Below are 21697 nucleotides of genomic sequence, written 5' to 3' on the forward strand. Positions count from 1 at the left end.
TACATACGAGAAATATGCGTGGTATTTTTGACGGTTTAACACTTCAGATAAGATTTGACTTCCTGATAAACTGATAAAGACAAACAAAAGTGGTTTACAAAACAGCATCATTTGAAATACGATAACTTGTTACATCTGCTCTACAACCGGAGGAACCTGATAAACATCCCGGAAAATATCTTGAAAACGTTCAATGGGCTTATTCATGAAAACGTTCCAATTTTTTAAATTTTAGTTGGTACGAAAGGAATGTAACTTACACCTGTTCCCTGCCACGTGGTAATGGTAAGTAAAACGTTCTGTGTTCTTTTTTCCAAACGGATGACACTGAATTTTGATGCACTACCATAATAATATTTCAAAACTTCCTTTGCTCTTTGGGTAAAAACGCAGCGCTCGTCACTGTCACGTTTTACTCAGCCGTCTAATCAGTGGAGGAGGGACAGGGACAAATAACCTTACTACATCGACGAACCATCCTATTTGCACAGCGACTGAACAACAATGGAGAAGTTGAAATATCTGGTTACTTCATTTTTATTTTCTAGTAGTACCTTACTGCCGTGGATCATAACAACCAAAGCGTACGCTGTGCCACCAGCTGGCATTTTTCAGCTGGCCAAAAACGCTTTAATATGTATTGTTAGACAAGTGGACTATTAATCGTTTTTGCATTTATGCAATACAACGGGTTTACACTTACGTTTGGTCAGTTACCCGGATGCGCGGCCATATTGGAGGTACTCGGATGTAAACAACAGCATTGCTTGCATGGTTAATGTAGGAATGAATATGTTGTTCTGCTAATTTATGCTGTCTAAACAGTGGAAAAAACGTGGAAGCTGTTAAATCATATAGAGAAGGTAAGTAGGAAAGGGCGCAATATTTTGAAAACTAAAGTTCATAGGTGGTAAATATAAATACGAGCAGTATTAATTATGATATTAACCTAATATTTCACCTACCTGACTGGAAATGAAAAGAACAAACACGATTGTTGTCAAGATTCTGGAAATCCTGGTTCAGTTTGGCCAACCGCTTTTTTGTTCCTCACAGTTTTTCTTTTTTTTTTTTTTTTGCAGTTCTCCTTGATTTGTTATAACTTTTGGCAGTCTGTAGTACTTCAAATGTTTTTCCCTGTCCGACCGATTAGTACAGCCCAAAACATGACAATAATTGACTCTTTTCAGCAGCAATAATCAGCAAAATATGCGAGTTTCGTTCGGTTCAGTGGCATTACATTCAGTGCCGCCTATATGGCCGATTGATGACGTGTCATGAAAACACTCTATATTTGAGCCAAACCTGAGAAAAGAGTCTAGAAGATTCTACCGCGTTCCTGGAAACGTGACTTAGGAAGTTGTAATTCATAGGCGGGGTTATGCTAACTGTGAATGATTATTCCTATGTAAGAAACAATCAATTTGCTATCAAAGCTCGTTAACGAAGCGTTTGTGAATCCAGAGGAGAGTTTTCAGAAAGGTCTATTTTATGACAAATTACTTCAAATTTACTCATACATTTACAAATTTTATGAACGTGGCCCAATGAGTCTTTAGATGCTTATTTATCCACCTTTTTCTTCCTGTAAGAGCAGACGCAAGCTTTTTAGTAAATTTAATGGGTCTGGCGTCCAGTCTTATCTGCCTCCAGCTATTTTCAATTGTACAAAACTGCTTGTTTTGCAGCTTGATATTGCAAATCGTTGTGTCTTACCATGTTATGTAAATGTATTTTGTCTTATATAAACACATTGGTTCGAAGTGCCGTTTTACCATTTTCTTCACGTTGTTATTCTTCTCATTATTTCCCTTTAACAGCTAATTAACTGGAAGTTTTGCCCATACACCTTACATCTGCATTGAAGGATAATGTGGATAGCTTCTGCAATTTTTTATAATTTTGGAATAAATGCGTCTTTTTATAACAACAAAAGGTTCAAACCAGCACGACTGTAGGTTTAGTGGGCCTTTTATTTCACAATCCTTCCAAACGTACAAAAAAAAAAAAAAAAAAAAAAAAGAAAAAAGAAAAAAAAAACCATGGTACAAAAAAGGAAAAATAATTCACCAAATCCCCCTTTTCCATGAGAAAGAAACATGTAGAATTGGCCTCAAAAGTGCATCTCTCCAAGGTACAGTGTAGGGAAAGTAATCTCAATTTGACAGATCTGTACCTCTTCCACTTATCTAAAAATCACACAGGCTGGCCGTCACAACCTTCCACAGTGTTCCCAGAGCAGCAGGCCCAAGAGAGGGCCGACATTGTGACGTGGGTCAGAGCACTCGCTTCACTAAAGATTGGAATATAATTTACGTCTCCTGCAAAAATTCCCTCCTCTGTTGTTGGGCTGCGATTGTTTATAACTCGGACTTCTTCTTCTTCTTTGATTTCTTCTCGTCCTCCTGCACGACCACGGTGTTTGTGGCCTCTCTCTTCAGGTAGGAAATAAAGTCGCTGACCTCACGACCTCCCTGATGGTCAAACAAGACTGATTATTTTCCGGCGGAATGAACACTGAAGTCAAGATTTTGAAAAACAAACAATCACAAACCTCATATTTCTTTGGACTCTGCTTATGACCAGCAGGGGAGAAATAGATTGTGGGGAATCTGAAAGCAAACAGTCAGATTGAGAAAATCAACACCTGTGCGCCACAGAAAAAGCACTAGAATAATTTTAGCGGGAAAAAGGTGGTCACTACATACCCTCTAACTTCATATGGAGAGGGGACATCGTTAGCAGTGGCGTCCATCTTTGCGATGACAATGTTAGGATCGCCAGAAAGCTGTAAAACGAAGATAATATTTATGAAACACCCTTTCAGAACAATATTTTTCGTAGTGAACAATACAACATCAAACTCTAAAACCTCACCTTCTCTCCAAGTTCTTTGTATTTGGGCTCCAGGCTCTTGCAGTGTCCACACCAGGGGGCGTAAAACTCAATAAGAACATCTTTGCTGTCATCATTTACAATTGAGTCAAAGTTCTCAGCCACAAGAACCTGGAATAATGAGGAGGAAGTTATACACACACACACACACACACACACACACACACACACACAGTATATATAAATACTGAAACAAAATCGCCTGACGCACCTTCACAGGGCCATCGTTGTTCTCAGGAATAGGCTCGGATTTAAGGTACCGCTTCAGGTTTCCATCAAAGTAATCCTGCAGGAACTTTTCCAAGGCCTTTCCATCACGACTACAGACAGAAAAGGATTGATTGTTTTTTGCTGCTTTAAACAAGGTCTTTTGTGAAACGGGGAAAAAAAAAGAACTTACGAGAACTCCTCCTTCATGACGTATTTGTCTCCCTTGGCAGTACGGATGCCGACAAGTGGCAGCTCTCCGCTGCTGCCGTCCAGACCCAGCTCAGACACGTCATGGCTAAAGCTGTTCTTATTAGCCACAGCGAAGTTGAGCTTCTTCCCCTGATCCAGGAAGCTCTTGGCCACCTTCATTACCCTGGAGAAGAGACACACACAAGGATGATGAGTGTCTGATCTTGGATCATTTAAACACTTCTGTTTCATTGAAAAGTAAAGTTTAAATGTTATAATTTCCTTAAAATGTATAAAACTTATATACAGTTGTAAACATTTTAATAAAATATAAAAAGGTTTCATCAAAGTTGTCCTAAAACCAAAACAATACACGTTCTTAATGATTTCTATTACCTTTTTTGATCTACTTCAAATGCTGACTACTGTATTTTGTAGAAAATGTATATGTACATGTATAAAAAAAAAAAAAAAAAAAAAAAAAAAAAAAAAGAGCATCCACAGATAGAAGAACATACATTCACTGGAGTAAATAAATAATATAAATAAAAATAAACAAAAATAATATTTTTAAAAAATTATAAAATGAACAAAAAAAAAAAAAAAAAAAAAAAAAGAAAATCATACAATTTTCTTGAAAGTATATATATATATATATATATATATATATACTTTCATATATATACTTTCAAGAAAATTGTATGATTTTTTTTGTTCATTTTATAATTTTTTAAAAAATATTTTTTTTATATATATATATATATATATATATATTTTAGATATATTTATTTCAAAGTTGCAAAATATTACAATCTTTTTAAAAGAATCATACAATTTTCTGTAGTTTTATATATATATATATATATATATATATATATATATATATATTATATAAATTATATAGAAACATAAATTTACATTCACTACAGAAAATTCAGGTTTTTTTAGTAGATTAGATTTTTATTTTAGATTAGATTTTACTATTTTAAATATTTAAAACATAATAATATAAAAATAAATAAATAAAATAAGCAAATGGAATTTATGACTAGAAAAATAAATAAAACAAAAAAATGTCTCTACAGAAAATTCTAAATTGTATGATTTTAATAGTATGATTACAATTTTTTTAAATAAAATGAACAAATGGAACATTATTTTTCTGAAACTTTTCCTAGTTTGAGGAATAAAATAAAATAAAATGTTATATAAATTATATTATAGAAATATAATATTAAAATATACTAGAAAAATAAATTAATACATTAAAATAAGTCTTATATAACCATGTAAGTATAAGAAGCATATATGAAGTATATATAAATAAAGATATTTCCGTATCATCATGCATGTGTATAATACAGTATAATACTGTAAATAAATGCCAGTTTTATACAAAAATTTCAATGTCCCCAACAAATGAACAAAATTGCGTTCTACCTGTTCCTCCAGTAGTTGGAACCCTTGGGGTTCTTCTCATAATCCACATCATAGTAGGCCACCAACAAGTCTTTGCCTTTCAGCTGGTCTTTGTTGTCATCAGTCATGTGGGGACAGATGCCAAAACTAGCATATGGTGAGAGGGGGAGAGGGAAAAAAAAAAAAAAAAAAAAAAGCTTTTAATATTACATATTTGACCACCAAATCATTCACCAGACAAACTAATAGTAAACAGAAAGCAGACTTTACAAATATTAACACTGTGATAAGATGAAACGTACATGTTGTCCTGAATGAACTTCTTAATCTTTGGGCTTGTGAATTTGTCCTCGGTGAACTTCACATTGGCGTCTTCAAATTTGTTGCTGAGATGAGGTGGCCGGAACAAAATAACATCCCTGCAACATGCATAAAACAATTAGAAGTGTGAACCAGTAAGAGCTGGAAAAATGCCACATACAACCAGAAAAATGCCACATACTCTCCCTCAACGCCATGTTTCTTCAATAAGTCCTCTACGTTAGTGTGGGCAAAACGGTAGGACTCTCTTAAAGCACTGGCAGCCTTCAGAAACTCCCCCTGAGCGGCACTGCCTCCATCAGCGAAGAATCCTGAATACACATAACAACGACATTTAATATAATCAAGATTACAGTTGCAAAAAAGTAATATAGTGTAATCTCTAACATGAGACCGTAAACCTACCCACAACACTGGCATCACGGTCCCCAATGAACTTCTCAAACTCAGCCGCACTTTTGAGCTCCACCGAGGCTGGACCTGCCTGCTTCTTCAGGTGGCTAACAATCCCATCTGTTGGATTAAAGAAGAAACGATATTAACATCTGATGAAGAAACTACATACAACGTCACACAAGATACAAGCACATACCTGCTGTCCTGGGGCCATCGTAGCCACCAGATTCCTCTCCGTCTCTGAAAATCTTCAGGGTCGGGTATCCACTCACGCCGTATTTGCCACACACGCCGGAATTGGCGGTACAGTCCACCTAGGTCATACAGTACAGTACAATATACAATTAACATTGGCAAACAGTATATTTTAAAAGAAAAGTGCCAATGTTTTAGAGACTTTATGTGTAACTGGAAATTAAAGGGAAAGTTCACCCAAAAATGAAAATTCTGTCATCATTTACTCACCTTCAGTTGCTGATAGCCTTTGACTTACATATATATTTTTTTCCCCATACTTTCAAAGTCAGTGGCTACCAGTAACCAACAACTTGAGGGTGAATAAATAATGAAAGACTTTTCAAGACTTTCAAGTTATATATTCACATTACTAAAAAAAAAAAAAAAAAAATTGTTTTTTTTTTGTTTTTTTTAAGAAAGTGAACTTAAATTTAAGAAGCATAGTTATCTTTTTTTTTTTTTTTTTTTTTTTTTTTTTTTAAGTACACTTAAGTGTTTATATTTTATTAATATGATATCTGTACACTACAAGTGCACATTCTGAAAAATTAAGCACACTTATTTTTTAGAAGAGAAGTCCAAATTACACTACCGGTCAAAAGTTTTTGAACTGTAAGATTTTTAATGTTTTTTAAAGAGGTCCCTTCTGCTCACCAAGCCTGCATTTATTTGAATCAAAGTACAGCAAAAGCAGTACAATAATGACTATTTAAAGTTACCGTTTTCAATTTGAATATATTTTAAAATGTAATTTATTCCTGTGATTTCAAAGCTGAATTTTTAGCATCATTACTTCAGTCATACGATCCTACAGAAATTATTCTAATATTCTGATTGGTCTCTCAAAAAAACAAACAACATTTATTATTATTATTATTATAATAGTGAAAACAGCCAAGCAGATTTTTTTCGGGTTTCTTTGATGAACAGAAAGTTCAAAAGAACAGTATTTATCGGAAATAGAAATCTTTTGTGATGTTAGAAATGTCTTTATCATCACTTTTGATCAATTTTAAGCATCCTTGCTAAATAAAAGGTATTAATTTCTAACATTTATTTCCTCAAAATAAAAGAAATTATACTGACTCCAAGCTTTTAAATGACACAGTGTAAAATGTTACAAAAGCTTTTTATTTCAGATAAATGCTGATCTTTGGATCTTTCTATGTATCAAAGAATGCTGAAAAAAAATGTTCTTTACTGTTTTAAATATTGATAATAATAATACATTTTTCTTGAACAGCAAATCAGCATATTAGAATGATTTCTGAAGGATCATGTGACACTGAAGACTGGAGTAACGATGCTGAAAATGTAGATTTGATCAGAGAAATAAATTACATTTTTAAATATATTCACATAGAAAGCAGTGATTTTAAATAGTAAAAATATTTCATAATTTTACCGCTTTTGCTGTATTTTGGATCAAATAAATGCAGGCTCGGTGAGCAGAATAGACTTCTTTAAAAAACAAAAACATCAAAAATCTTAATGTTCAAAAACTTTTGACTTTTTTTTTATTATTAATATTATATTATCTGTACACAAGTGCACAAGTACAATTAGGTACACTTCTTTTTCACATGTGAAGTCCAAATTATTTTAAACAAGTCAAAAAAAAAAATATGGCAAAAGTCTATAATGAGAGAATGTAAGATGTATTCCATGTAAATTTGCAGGGTTTAATAACAATACCTTAACAAGTGGGACAATGCCTTTTAGCCGAGTGGCGGCTGCCTCATACTCAGGGGCAAGACGTTTGCAATGGCCACACCTAAAATTCACACATGACATTTATTACTTGAAAAATTAGGCTACTATACACTCATGACTGGTAGACTTCTGACTTTCGTTTAAATTAGAATATCCTTACAAACAACAAAAACAAAATAAAAGAATATTTGAAACTCACTAAACACCAATATTTTATTTTTAGGTAAATTACCCCTGGACTACCTATAAAATCTTAAGCAAAATCTTAAATCCAGTCACTGTAACTTATTGATAAGTTCGGTCTGAAGTTAGTCAGCAACGCTGAACTACGTAATCGTGCGTCAACCAATCAAACACGGCCAGCGAAACTTCATAGACCAATCAAAACGTTACAACGGAGGGCCGCCGAGTCTCCAAACATCCTTGTTACCGCCCTCATCTGCGATTTCTACCTGATAACCTGTGTGTAGCTGCAATTTAACAAACATTAAATCTGTTTCGACTTCGATTTAAAGCTGTAAAAAAACTAGTATCAAAGAGAACAATCACTAACGTTGGCCTTCAAATGCAGAACGCAAGTTCTTAAAGGGACAGTTCACCTAAAAATGAGAAGTCATCCTCAGTTCTCATGTGTTCTCAAACCTGTATGACTTTATTTCGCCCCCAGAAAACATTTTAAGATGTTATAAATGTAAAGAACTGACAGGCAACTAATCCACTATGTAGCATTAGCAAAAAGAGGAAAAGCTACAAACAGGAAGTGACTGATATAATTAGTTTCGTCCAGAACTATGGAGTTGCATGGATTCATTCTGATCCCAGTGAGGGTTTATAAGACATTAGCGGTGCATATACATTCCCAGATTCGTTATTAGCATCTGACGACCTTGCATGCTTCTAACGTGGCTAGAAAAGCTGCTGGTATAGTTACTTTCGATTTAGCAAACTAGCTTTGCAGTATTATTCAAAGTCGCGATTATGCACGCAGATTCCTGCTCATACTAAATAGGGTTGGTATCTAGAAAATAGCTTGATAATTATATTTATTTTCATTTAAATAACATGGTGTAACAGTTTATGTGAATTGCCTGGATTAAGCGCTAATGCGCCAAATTTCTAACGTGCATGAAGGAAACATCGTTTAAGAGCCAGAATTGTCTTACACTCACCAGGGTGCGAAGAATTCCACTAGGGCGAGGTCGTGATCCCCGATTTTGCTGTCAAAATCATCATCTGTGTACTCGAGCACATCACTCGCCCGCGCGGCCGCTACCAAAGCAGCGACAAATAGCACACCCAGCATCATTTCAAACCCTTTCAGTGCAAAAGTGACGAGAATGATTAATATCCTGGCAGCCCTTAATCAACTGCTTCTTTTTGAGGTGTTGCTCTATAAGGAACGAGTCCCCGAAAGAAAGGCCCACAGGATCTTGCACCCTGCACTCAATGAAAGAGAAAGCGCAGACGGACGGCACGGATGTGCAAACCCGGAGCTCTTCAAAGTAACCAAAGTGTGGCATCTCACTATTGGATTTTCAGCAGCGTCATGCTGGTGCAATCAGCCAATCAGAAACTCGGGAAACACACACTTCCGGGTGGGGAAATAATCTTTGCACGCTACAAGGAAAAATAGTTGCCTTTGTTAGTTGGTAAAATGTGCTACACTACCAGTCAAAAGTTTTTGAACAGTAAGATTTTTAATGTTTTTTTTTTTAAGGAAGTCTCTTCTGCTCACCAAGCCTGCATTTATTTGAATATATTTTAAAATTTAATTTATTCCTGTATTTTCAAAGCTGAATTTGTGCATCATTACTCCAGTCACATGAGACTTAAGAAATCATTCTGCCCCCTTAAAAGTATGTTGAAAACAAGACAACCTGTGTTGTTTCTTAACACACCTCTGTGTCTAGAACACATTTTGTTACTTTGAACTCAACCAATGTGTTATTTCACACTAATGTGTTATAGCTGCACATAAATGTGCCAATTATGTATACAAAATTACACAAAATGTGTTAAAATATTGTGTTAAAAATTAACACATCCTTTCTGAGAGTGTAATATTCTTCTTTGTCACTCAGAAAACTTGTATAATAATAATAATAATAAGTATTATTATTATTATTAATATTATGTTGTAAACAGCTGCATAGATTTTTCAGGTTTCATTGATTAATAGAAAGTTCAGAAGAACAGCATTTATCTGAAATGGAAATCTTTTGTAACATTATAAATGTCTTTATCATCACTTTTGATCAATTTTAACCACCCTTGCTAAATAAAAGTATTAATTTCTTCCAAGTGTTTTATGGTATAATAATACAAAAGCTTTTTATTTCAGATAAATGTTGATCTTTGGATCTTTCTATTCATCAAAGAATCCTGAAAAAAATGTATTCAGCTGTTTTAAATATTTCTAATAATATAAAAAATGTTTCTTGAAGGATCATGTGACACTGAAGACTGGAGTAATGATGCTGAAAATTTAGCTAGATCACAGGAATAAATTACATTTAAAATATATCCAAACAGAAAACAGTTATTTTAAATAGTAAAAAAAAAATTTCGAAATTTTCCTGTTTTTGCTGTACTTTGGATCAAATAAATGCAGGCTTGGTGAGCAGAGGAGACTTCTTTCTTCTTTTTGACTGGTAGTGTATGTGTAAACTGTACAACTCAAATGACCTAATCTGTGAAATGAACTCCATGAACTGACTATCAACTCCACTGTCAAAATAGCACTTAAAATATTATACTCAAAATTCTACTCTTAAAATATAAAATTATAATCAAATTATACTCAGATACAAACTGATACTCTAAAATAGTAAAAGGACACTTCTAAAACACAGAAGAAATTGACTGTAGCAAACTGTGTTTGAAATTTATTGTAGGAAACTATGTGTGAAGCTTCTGAACTTTGCACTTAAAGATGATTTATATCCATATACCCATAACATAATCAAAATAGGGTTTTTTTAAATGATTTATTCATTGTGTATTGGAGCATTATTTATTTATTTATCTATTTATTTTTGACAGGTTTTAGGTAAGAAGTAACCATAGCCTACTATAAGCCTATATAGTAGTCAACATTTGAAGTGGATCAAAACCTTTCATGAAAGTTGTCCTAAAACCAAAACAATACACCGTTCTTGTCTTAGAACTTCAATGGACTTTTCTGATCCACTTCGAATGTTGACTACTGTATATAAGTAACCAATGTCACTGTAATATTTCTAAATGATAGTAATGAATTAATTAAAGCTGACTATTTGGGTAAATATTTTCTAAGAATTATGTTTTGGAAACTTCTAGAGTTTATTATTTAAATACAAAATTATTCATTAAAGACATACATGGAAGGAGCACTTCTGCCCCTTATAGGGTATATTGGTCACTGCACACAACTTCAGTTTGCAAATTTATATTTTTAAATCGACAAACCTACTTGGAAAAAAAAAAAAAAAAAAAAAAATATATATATATATATATATATATATATATATATATATATATATAATAAACTTGACGTCACCTACGCTATTACATTCAAATCTTTTGACCGTTAATTTTTTTTTGACCGTTAATTGTTTGTGCTCAAGCTCGCTTCAGATTAGTATGTTGAATGTAGTTGTACTTTTTGCCCCCAGAAACAATGAGCAGTGTCAGTAAAGGTCTGGAAAATACCTGTGAGTCAAAGCAACATGAGGACAACATTTCCGTCGAGGAAAACCTTTCTCCCAGAGCGCAGATTATTCGAAGAAAATTCATCAACATGTTGGATTCCTGCGATCTTCTCCCAGAGCGAGAGGAGCACAAACACAGACCACAGCACACCGTCAAAGATGTGACTGGTATGATAAAAAAAATCATGTTTTAAGAGTTATTGAATCTCAATGTGCCGACTTAAGCTATGTTAACACGTTTTAATATACATTAAGGTCAGTGGCGTACCGCACTTCTTAGAGCCCCCCGCAAATAAGGAGATGGGGCCCCTCCCACCGGCAGCGATGTCACGAAAATTCATCACTGGGCACCAATTGACATTGATGTATTTTTTTTTTTCAAGATATTTCAAATGTTTGCTGTATAGTTAAAACACGCTACTTGTAAAAAAATCGTTTTGAAAAACATACGTCTCATTTAATTATCACATTCAGAAGGCTAAAATACCGGTAGCCTAAATCAAAATGTTTACAAACATTATAAACACAATTAGGCTTTTATTTTATTCCCTTCTCTTTGCACCAAATTATCCACAACATTAGCCTTCACAAAGACTGTAACAGCACATTGAGGCGCTGGTCACGCTGAATGGAACAGCGGACTATTTGGACCAAATTCATCATTGGGCAACACGTATTGTGCACCTGAGTCTGTCTCTCCCATTTACATAACTTATATTACATAACTATCAGTTAACATTGTGCTCCCGAGAATTATCTTGATCACTTTAAGTTTCGAGAACGAATGATAAATTATGGCAAAATCTGGTGACGATTTCCGCTGCCATTGAAACAGGTTGTCAGAGAAGCGCAGCAGCGGACCAGGGCACAAAAACATAAATATATTTCACTTAAATCATTAACGGGTTAACAAAACAAAAGGGAAAAAAATTGTGCTGAATTTCGTTCATTGTGACACGATCCAAAATTCACGTAAACGATGCTGAAAGCCGTTTTCTTTATTTTGTAAAAGCTTTACAGTTTTCTTATTTTTTCTTTTCTTTTTTTTTTTTTTTGCCAAAGCTTTACAGTGATGAATGATATCTTGCTTGTATGAGCAACCAGCATTGGTATGACTAACAGTTGGGAAATCAATGCAGTGATCGCGCTGGCGCCTCACACACACACACAACATTTTTGCTACCTTGACATTGCAGCCTGTTCATTATCAAAATAAAATACATTTTTTAAAAAACATCTAAAAATTACAATGTTTAATTTGAATAGTCTGTTGTTCCATTCAGCGTGACCAGCGCCTCAATGTGTGGTTATATAGTCTTTGTGAAGGATAATGTTGTGGATAATTTTGTGGGGAGATAAGGGAATAAAATAAAAGCCTAGTTGTGTTTAGAATGTTTGTAAACATTTTGATTTAGGCTACCGGTATTTTAGCCTACATCAGCTATTTCTGAATGTGATAATTAAATGCGACAAATGTTTTTCAAAACGATTTTTATAGCGTGTTTTTAACTATACAGCAAACATTTGAAATATATTGAAAAAAAATACTTTAATGTCTTTTAAAGCATTGAAAGTTTTTTCTTTCGTTTACAAATTTGGCCAAATTCTAGAAAAGATGATGCTGTAGTGGCTATGACTAAGGGCAAGATAGGTTACCAGATCAAGACTCTCTTCGTGTTTTTGAGTAGCCTAAAGAAAACACTAAACGGTAGCGTAATAATACAGAGAAACGCATGAACAGAAAATACCGATTCTGCTCGGAGTGAACAGATTTGTTTTTTTGTTTTTTTGTTTTGTTTTGTTTTGTTTGTTTTTTTAAGCCCTCCTTAAAGCATACAGAGCCCCACACATGACATGCAGGACAAAAAAAATTAAATCGTCTGCAGGAATTCGTGCAAGCGACATTACTAAATCGTGACCAGGATTTAGTCGGATCAAATCAACGAATTTTTAAAACGAGGTAGCGAATAATACTGTGCGCACGATTTAATTTTTTTTTCCTGTCATGTGTGGGGCTCCGTAAGCCACTTTAAGCGTAAGAATATCCTTTTTCATTATTTGTCTTAGAAGTAGTGTTTATGACAAGTGAAATGCGAGAAAAATGTATTTTCCCCGGTTGTTATTTTAGAACATTAATCCCGCTCCACTGCGCTACCTTTGCGCTCACGTCTCGCGTTTTTGCAGTGTCTCGAAGCACTGCCTTGTCCTGCAACGGGCCCCCCAAAAGGTCGGGGCCCCCACGCCCGCGGTGGCTGCGGGGGTGTCCCGTACGCCACTGATTAAGGTATAAAAACCTGCCCTCAGGTAACAGGGTTTGACGGTTTGACGAGCTTTGCGATCTGTCGTGAGTCTTCATCTGCTTCTTAAAATGTTGAGATTTAATTTCTTGACAGACAACTACTTTTTAATGATCTGTTGTGAACTGTAAGAAATAATGGTAACAGGGTTCACAGTTAAAATAAATTAACATAAACTGATAAAAATGAGTGTACTTATAGAGTTCATTTCTGACCCTGGTGAAAAAAACTGGTTAGCATTCTGGTTAGGTAGGTTGCTGGTTTATGCTGGTCCTTGACCAGCAGCATGACCAGCATAAACCAGCAAAGGACCAGCTTAAACCAGCAAAGGACCAGCATAAACCAGCAAAGGACCATCTTAAACCAGCAAAGGACCAGCATAAACCAGCTAAGGACCAGTTTAAACCAGCAAAGGACCAGCATAAACCAGCAAAGGACCAGCTTAAACCAGCAAAGGACCATCTTAAACCAGCAAAGGACCAGCATAAACCAGGACCACCAGCTTAAACCAGCAAAAAGCTTAAACCAGCAAGGACCAGCTTAAAAACCAGCAAAGGACCATCTTAAACCAGCAAAGGACCAGCTTAAACCAGCAAAGGACCAGCTTAAACCAGCAAAGGCTTAAACCAAAGGACCATCTTAAACCAGCAAAGGACCAGCATAAACCAGCTAAGGACCATCTTAAACCAGCAAAGGACCAGCATAAACCAGCAAAGGACCAGCTTAAACCAGCAAAGGACCATCTTAAACCAGCAAAGGACCAGCATAAACCAGCTAAGGACCATCTTAAACCAGCAAAGGACCAGCATAAACCAGCAAAGGACCAGCATAAACCATCTAAGGACCATCTTAAACCAGCATCAAAACATACGTACCAGCATATGTTGGTTTTTTCACCAGGGGAGGGGATGATTATGTCATGATATTATGACAAGCTGATAAATATGATGGTAACAGGGTTCATTTTCAATGTCAAGCTGAAAAGAACAAAGACATTAAAAAAATGTTTTCTCCATTTTGTGTCTTAGATCAGGAGAGATACACCAGTCTGGAGAATGAATATGATCACTTGGTGAGGTTTGACGTCCGTCGCCAGAAAAAGGACAACATTACCCTGGAGCAGCGTAGACTGAACCGCATACTGAACCGCCATTCCAGATACCCTCCTCTGAATATGTTCGCACACTGGATCTTAGAGAGTATCCTTTCGTACATTAATAAATTATGGTGTATTTCAAAAAAAGAAAGAAAAAGCTAGAAATTTCTTGGCAGCAATGTTTTTAAATTCAAGACTGTAGTATACTCTTCTTGACATAAATATATCAGGTAGTCTGTTTAAAAATCTCATGCTTGTCCTTGTCATTTTGAACGTTATTATACTAGCAGTAGAAGCAGGTGAGAAGTCATTTGCTAACGATTTTTAAGGTGGTCTGTGTAATATGTGAATCACTCATAAGCATTCTCTGATTGTGTACTCAGAGTTTCATGACTATAAGGATCCAAACGTGGACAACCTCTTTGAGGTTCTGCAACTACTGAACTGGACCATCCTGGAAATTTACATTTTGGAAATCATCCTGAAGTGGCTGGACGATTTCTGGCTGTTTTGGAGAAGTCCGTGGAACGTCTTTGATTTTGCTGTGACTCTGATGGTCTGAATGCTTAAAAATGAAGCAATGCTAATTTTTTTTTTTTTTTTTTTTTTTTTTACTCTGGGTTACAGTGAGTCACTTGCAGTGAAAGTGAATAGGGTCAATCTGTAATCGGTAAAATACTCAATAAAATCAATACTAGTGTTTCGATAGTATAGGCACAAGATGCAAACAGTATGTGTGTTTGCTTACTACTATTATCTTTGTAAAGTTATAGTAAAGTTCCACATTTGCAACACTATCAAACATTAACCTCTTATCCTATTGTATTAAAAAACTGTATACACCTTTCACATTGCCAGGTCAGTTTTGACCTGTTAAAATGTGAGCTTATGAAATAGTCATAACTTAATATTTTTCAACTAAAACCCTGATCAGTAAGTGAAATTTATAAGAAAATATAAACTGAAATGAGTAATTTAATTAACTCATGCTGCTGAAAAACAATCAAAATATTGCTTTGGAAAATAATACTGAGTTTTGCAAATTTATATCTCACAATTCTGACTTTTTTTCTTGCAATTCTGACTTTTTTTCTTTGTGAGATATATTTGTGAGATATAAACTTGCAATTGCGAGTTATAAAGTCAGAATTATGAGTTTATATCTTGCAATTCTGACTTTATAACTCTCAATTGCGAGTTTATATCACAATTCTGAGAAAAAAAGTCGGAGCTGCAAGTTTATATCATCTTTTCTCGTAATTCTGACTTTTTTTTGTCAGATTGTGAGATATAAACCTGCAATTTTGAGTTATAAAGTCCCATTTTGAGGGGAAAAAATGACTGATATGTTCTCAGAATTGCTTTCTAACAAAATATATTTCCTTTCTCTTGAACAAACATTCTCTCAGATGAAAAAGGCAATCAACAGCCTGCATCTGCAATGTTTCATCAGCTGGTGGCAGCAGAGTGAAATGTAGACTTCTCTTTTTCTTCTTTTCAAAGGTAGACTATGGTCTTTATGCCAACTTTTGCTGTGCAAAGCAAAGCTTTTGTCTGTTTTTACAATATAATACATAATCAAATTTACCAATAATATTAAATCCTAAAAGTGTGTGTGAGAAACAGGTAAGAGGTATTTTAGAGTAATTTGAGACAAATATAACTAAAAGATATAAAAAATAAAATGAGGCAAGAAAGGGAAAAAATGTAAAGCCACAGTTCAATGAAAGGTGTAACAGTTTGGTTATATCTCTTTAAAAATTATTTTAAGAAACATGAAAAATATAAATTTTTATAGAGATAATTGAATATCAATGTTCCATAATGAAAACAATGAATTTTTAAATGGTTATAAAATTAAAAATTAAAAAATACTTTAAGAAATCTGAAAAACAGGGAATATTTATAGAGGTAATCCATAATCAAAGGTTTTTTATTTCGTACTGAAAATGATGGATTTTTTAATGGTTATATATCTTAAAAATTATTTTAAGTAATCTGAAAAACTGTTAATATTTATAGAGATAATCCATAATCAATTTTTTTCCATATTGAAAACAATTGATTTTTCAGTGGTTGTATATCTTTAAAATGTTTTTAAGAAATCTGAAAAACAGTTAATTTTTATGGAGATAATCCATAATCAAAGTTTTTTTTCCATACTGAAAACGATGGATTTTTCAAACAATTTTATAAATTATTAAAACTAAAAAAAAAAAAAGAAAAAAAGAAAAGCAACAGTTTACTGAAAGGTGTAACAGTTTAGTTTAAATGGTTATGTCTCTTAAATAAAATTAAAAAAATAAAATAAAATACATTTTTATAGAGAGAATCCATAATTTAAAAAAAAATTCCCGTACAGAAAACAATGGATTTATCCATGGTATATCTCTTGAAAATTATTATAAGAAATCTGAAAAAAAGTTCATTTTTATTAAATAATCCATAGTCAAAGTTTTTTCACAAATTACAGAAATAATTTGAGACAAATCTAACTAAAAGTTGTAAAAAAAAAAAAAAAAATTTAAAATCATGTCTAAAGCCAGAGTTCACTGAAGTGTGAGATAATCCATAATCAAAGTTCTTTTGTGTGCTGAAAACAATGGATTTTTCAATGGTTACATCTCTTAATTTTTTTAAAAGAATAATATAGAGATCCATAAATCAATCCTTGAATCCATAATCAAGATTTCACCCCCAAAAAAGATGTAATGCTTTTGGGTTAAAACTAACCCAAATGCGAAAGAATGGTTAAGAAACAGTTTACCCAGAAATGAAAAATTTCTGAAAATGCTGAAGATGTATTTATATAATATTTTGATCATCTTTTGGACTTTTGCTAATGCTAAATTTCTCCAAATCTGTTCCGATGAAGAAACAACTTATGTTATTTTTTTTGTTGTTTACCTGTTTTTGTTGTATGTAATTTTTTTTTAAATCTCAGACGGCCTGGGTGAACTGTCCCTTTAAACGAATTATTATTTGAACAGCTTTACAGCTCAAATAAAACACAATTTTTAACAAAATAATTAATTTTATGTGCTTTTATACATTTTTAAGCTTCACATTCACTTTTAAATCCTCCAGAAATTGGACCCAATCATTTCCGTTGAGTGCCTCAATGTAACCTAAATTTTGATTGTTTAAAAAAGGCAAGGGATGAGATTCTTATTTATTTATTTATTTATTTATTTATTTATTTTTACTGTAATCAAGTGCCATTAATTGAGGTAACTTGTATTGAACCTGGAATAGTCATATCTTTCAAAATGTACACATGTGGTTAACAACTTAACAGCATAATTGTTTTTTGTTAGCCTATGCTTCCAGCGATTCTCCCCGAAACCTTCAAAGGAGCGCTCATACCACAGAAATTTTTAAAACTTCTCACCCAGTTTCGCATCCTCCGATGTTTGAAGATCGTCTCCAGATTCCATAACATGCGTCTTATGTTGCAGATAATCTACAAAGCATGTCGGGTATGTTATCTGGTATCCATACAGCTAGTACTGTGTAAGCAACAATGTTTCATAAAAACTAACGATGTTAACTATTTTCAACAGACCGTGAAAATGATATTTCCAGTGTTGTTAATGAGCTTTTTAGTTTTTGCTGTGTTTGGAGTACTTCTGTTCAGAAAATACACCAATTCCAACGTTGAAGGTCTGCTCTACAAGGATGATTTCAAGTGAGGGCATTTTCATTGTGAAAACTTGAACAGTTTATTCTATTGGCTGAATATTTAGACAATTCGATGTTCTGAATGGATGTGCTTGTCTTCTTTTTAGAGATATATCCAGTGCATTCATCACACTCTTCAGTATTTTCACCTTTGAGCACTGGCTTGATTTACTAAAAGACATTAAGAAAGTTCCAGAGCTAAACCATCTGCTGTGTGGATCGTTCATTATGGTGTGGCTTGTGTTTGCAGCCTTGATGTCCTGTGTTTTTATCACCCTTCTAAGTAAGTATTCTTACAATATATAAAGAAGTAGCTTATTGATTGTTTTGCAGTGATTTTCTATGAAAGCTTGTTTCTGCCACTGAATAATAAAAAAAAAGGTTATTGTGACTTTTCATCTTGCAATTCTCACAAGACTTTTTTTCTCAGAATTGTGATATTAACTCACAATTGCGAGAAATAAGGTTAGAAGTGCAAGATAAAAATTAGCAAATGTGAGGTTGTATCTTGCAGTTCTGACTTTTTTCTCACAATTGCGAGTTATTAAGTCAGAATTGTGAGATATAAACTTGAAATTCTGAGAACTGGACTTTATAACTCGCAATTCTGAGAAAAAGGTGAGTGAGAATTGCAAGAAAACAAGTCAGAATTGCACGTTTTTTATCTCAGAATTTGGACTTCATTTCACAATTGCGAGTTTATATCTCACAATTCTGAGAAAAAAAGTGAAAATTGTGAGGAAAAAAAAGTCACGAGATGTAATTATGAGATGTAAACTTGCAACTGCAAGAAAAAGGTTAGAATTGTAACATACAAACTCGCAGTTTGTGAGTTTGTAGGTTACATATCTCGCAATTCTGACTTGATAACTCACAAATACAAGTTTATCTCAATTCTGAGAAAAAATCTGAATTGCGAGATATGAATTTAAAATTGCAAGAAAAAAAGTCAGAATTGTAAGATACAAACTCTGCTTTCTTGCAATTGTGAGTTTATATCACTTTATTCTGAGAATAAAAGTAAAAATTGCAAGTTTATATCTCACAGTTCTGACATTATAACTGACAAAAAAAAATATTTTTCACAAATGAGAAAAAAGTCAGAATTGCAAGAAAAAAAGTCAGAATTGTAGGATACAAACTCGCATTTGTGAGAAAAAAAGTCAAAATTGCAGGTTTTTATTTTGTAATTCTGACTTTATTTCTCGCAATTTTAAGTTTCTATCACTCATTTCTCAGAAAAAAGTCAGAATTTTGAGTTTATATTGCAATTCTGATTTTTTAACTCAAAATTACAAGTTGATTTCTCACAATTCTGAAAAAAAGCAAAATGGTGAGATAAATTGTGAGTTAAAAAGTTAGTTGCGAGTTAAAAAAAATATCAGAATTGCAAGTTTTTATCTCGGAATTCTGACTTTATTTTACAATTGCAAGTTTATATCTCAGTTCTGAGAAAAAAGTGAAAATTGTGAGAAGATAAGTCAGAATTACAAGATATAAACTCACAATTACAGGAAAAAAGTCAGAATTGTAGGATAAAAACCAGCATTTGCAAGAAAAAATTCAGAATTTCAGTTGGTTTTTATCTTGCAATTCTGACTTTTTTCTCACAATTCTGACTTTTTTCTTGGATTTGTGAGTTATAAAGTCAGAACTGTGAGCATTTGCGAGAAAACAAGTCAGAATTACATATTTTTTTTCTCAAAATTCTGATTTTCTGGTTTATATCGCACAGTTCTAAGGAAAAAACTGAAAATTGTGAGAAAATAAGTCAGAATTACGAGATATAGAATCGTTAGATACGTTTTTATCTTGCAGTTCTGACTTTATTACTGGCAACTGAGTTTATATCAGAATTCTGAGAAAAAAAGAAACTTGCAATTCTGGCTTTTTTCTCGTGAATGCGAGTTTATATCTCGCAATTCTGACTTTATAATTCACAATTGCGCGTTTATATTTCACAATTTTGAGAAAAAAGTCTTGAGAATTGCGAGATATAAATGCAATTGCAAGAAAAAAAGTCAGAACTGTAAGATACAAAGTCGCTTTTGCAAGATAAAAGTCTGAATTGCAAGTTTTTATCTTGCAATTGTGAGTTTATATCACACACAACATAAAAAGTCACAATAACCTTTAAAAAAAAAAAAAATTCAGTGGCGGAAATGGGCTTCCATCATTTTCTCTATTCAGTGGTACACAAAAGTACGCCCAGAACAAGGTGAAAATAATCATGTTTTTGTGGCTTTCCAAAAATATTAGTGCTGTGAAACGATTAATTGCATCCAAAATAAAAAATTTTCTTTACATAATATGTGTGTGTACTGTGTACAGTATATATTTTAAAAATATTTACATGTATATATTTATATTCATGTAATTGATATAATATATAAATAGTTCTTAAATATACAGTATACATGCATGCGTGTATTTATGTATACATACACATAATAAATAAACACAGTAAACATACATATATTATGTAAACAAAAACTTATTTTAGATGCGATTATTTTTTATGCCTCTATAAAAAATTCTTCTTGAGGTAACACATAAGAAAACAGGATGCCCATCAGCCCTACCGACCCCAAACTTTTGAAAGGAGTATGTTTATTCTGCAACATTTTGTTTGTTTCCTTTATGTCCACAGTTGATGACTTTCAGCAGATTCGTAACAATCTCTCCAAAGAGGTGGAGCAATTGAAAATCCTGCGCAGAGCAGAGATTTTTAAAGCAAGTAATATGGGGTAGGTGAGCAAATAATGTTGTGAAGGCATTACTAGATGCCTGTAGTTTACCTCAACTTGTTAAACATGTTAAAACATTCAGTTTGTGATTTCAGCGCGATGAATCAAACAAACCAACTGAATGACCACAAACCTGTCCAAGATGAGGAAAAACACGAAAGCCTAAATATTAGTTTGGACCGCCATACCTCAAAACATGAGCGAGAGTGGAACATGGGTCTGGAAGCGTTTATTCAGGCAGCTGAGCTCGATGATGACTGTAAAATAGAATGCTGGCGTGAGGACAATCTATACAGGTATTTCGAGCTGATGGAAAAGCTCCTGCACAACCTTGAGGAGATGGAACGGCTCCAGAATATATTAGGTAGGTATGAATCCAAAGTGTTTTCATGATCAGCGACTGCAACATTATTAGTGTTTTCATACAATCATACAATGCTGTAGTGCAAAGTATTTAACCCTATTTTATTTTATTTTGATTTATTAAAGTCACTAGTTACTTTTTATCTGTTGTGACACAGTTCAGGGTATACTTAACCTGTATGACTGCTGAAATAAGAAGAATGCATCAGCAAAACTGCGCTGGGATGTCTGTTCTCCGTTACAAACACTAGAGGGAGGACTTTGAAAATAATAGACGTGTTTTTATGTTTTTGACATAGTTCACACTCTTAATAAAATGTATATAGTTTCAATACTTTTTAGTAGACACGAGTAGACATTAATAAGATTAGTATTAGTAAAGCAAAACTTTTTAATCTTTGATATATTGTAATGATATCTGATTGGTTTAAATTAATTCTATTA

At 33.4% G+C, this 21697-nt stretch overlaps 2 protein-coding genes across 2 annotated transcripts; one reads left to right on the forward strand and one right to left on the reverse strand.

Annotated features, from left to right (window-relative positions):
• Positions 1-1953: 1953 nt before the first annotated feature.
• pdia3 (protein disulfide isomerase family A, member 3) lies at positions 1954-8875 on the reverse strand. The gene is made up of 13 exons (XM_051100100.1): positions 8550-8875; positions 7363-7441; positions 5627-5744; positions 5440-5547; positions 5216-5345; positions 5016-5132; positions 4735-4860; positions 3296-3478; positions 3107-3215; positions 2878-3006; positions 2709-2788; positions 2555-2612; positions 1954-2474 (listed from the first exon to the last, which is right to left on the reverse strand). Exons 1-13 carry the CDS (start codon positions 8684-8686, stop codon positions 2361-2363), a joined length of 1488 nt encoding a protein of 495 aa, XP_050956057.1. The 5' UTR covers positions 8687-8875; the 3' UTR covers positions 1954-2360.
• A 2163-nt stretch (positions 8876-11038) lies between these two features.
• Positions 11039-21360, forward strand: LOC127156221 (cation channel sperm-associated protein 2). Its single transcript, XM_051098970.1, has 9 exons — positions 11039-11237; positions 14395-14565; positions 14693-14761; positions 14846-15018; positions 17780-17941; positions 18026-18150; positions 18251-18426; positions 20794-20890; positions 20986-21360. Exons 1-9 carry the CDS (start codon positions 11039-11041, stop codon positions 21281-21283), a joined length of 1470 nt encoding a protein of 489 aa, XP_050954927.1. The 3' UTR covers positions 21284-21360.
• Positions 21361-21697: the final 337 nt, after the last annotated feature.

Source organism: Labeo rohita, chromosome 25 (genome assembly GCF_022985175.1).
Source record: "Labeo rohita strain BAU-BD-2019 chromosome 25, IGBB_LRoh.1.0, whole genome shotgun sequence".
NCBI lineage: Eukaryota > Metazoa > Chordata > Actinopteri > Cypriniformes > Cyprinidae > Labeo > Labeo rohita.

Coding starts and splice junctions, on each gene's coding strand:
- LOC127156221 (XM_051098970.1), top strand. CDS start 11,039: ATGAGCAGTGTCAGTAAAGGTCTGGAAAATACCTGTGAGTCAAAGCAA. Junction 15,019..17,779: donor ATTTTGCTGTGACTCTGATG/GTCTGAATGCTT, acceptor GTTTTTTGTTAG/CCTATGCTTCCAGCGATTCT. Junction 18,151..18,250: donor CTCTACAAGGATGATTTCAA/GTGAGGGCATTT, acceptor TCTTCTTTTTAG/AGATATATCCAGTGCATTCA.
- pdia3 (XM_051100100.1), bottom strand. CDS start 8,686: ATGATGCTGGGTGTGCTATTTGTCGCTGCTTTGGTAGCGGCCGCGCGG. Junction 5,745..7,362: donor GCATTGTCCCACTTGTTAAG/GTATTGTTATTA, acceptor TGTATGACCTAG/GTGGACTGTACCGCCAATTC. Junction 5,548..5,626: donor CGATGGCCCCAGGACAGCAG/GTATGTGCTTGT, acceptor TTAATCCAACAG/ATGGGATTGTTAGCCACCTG.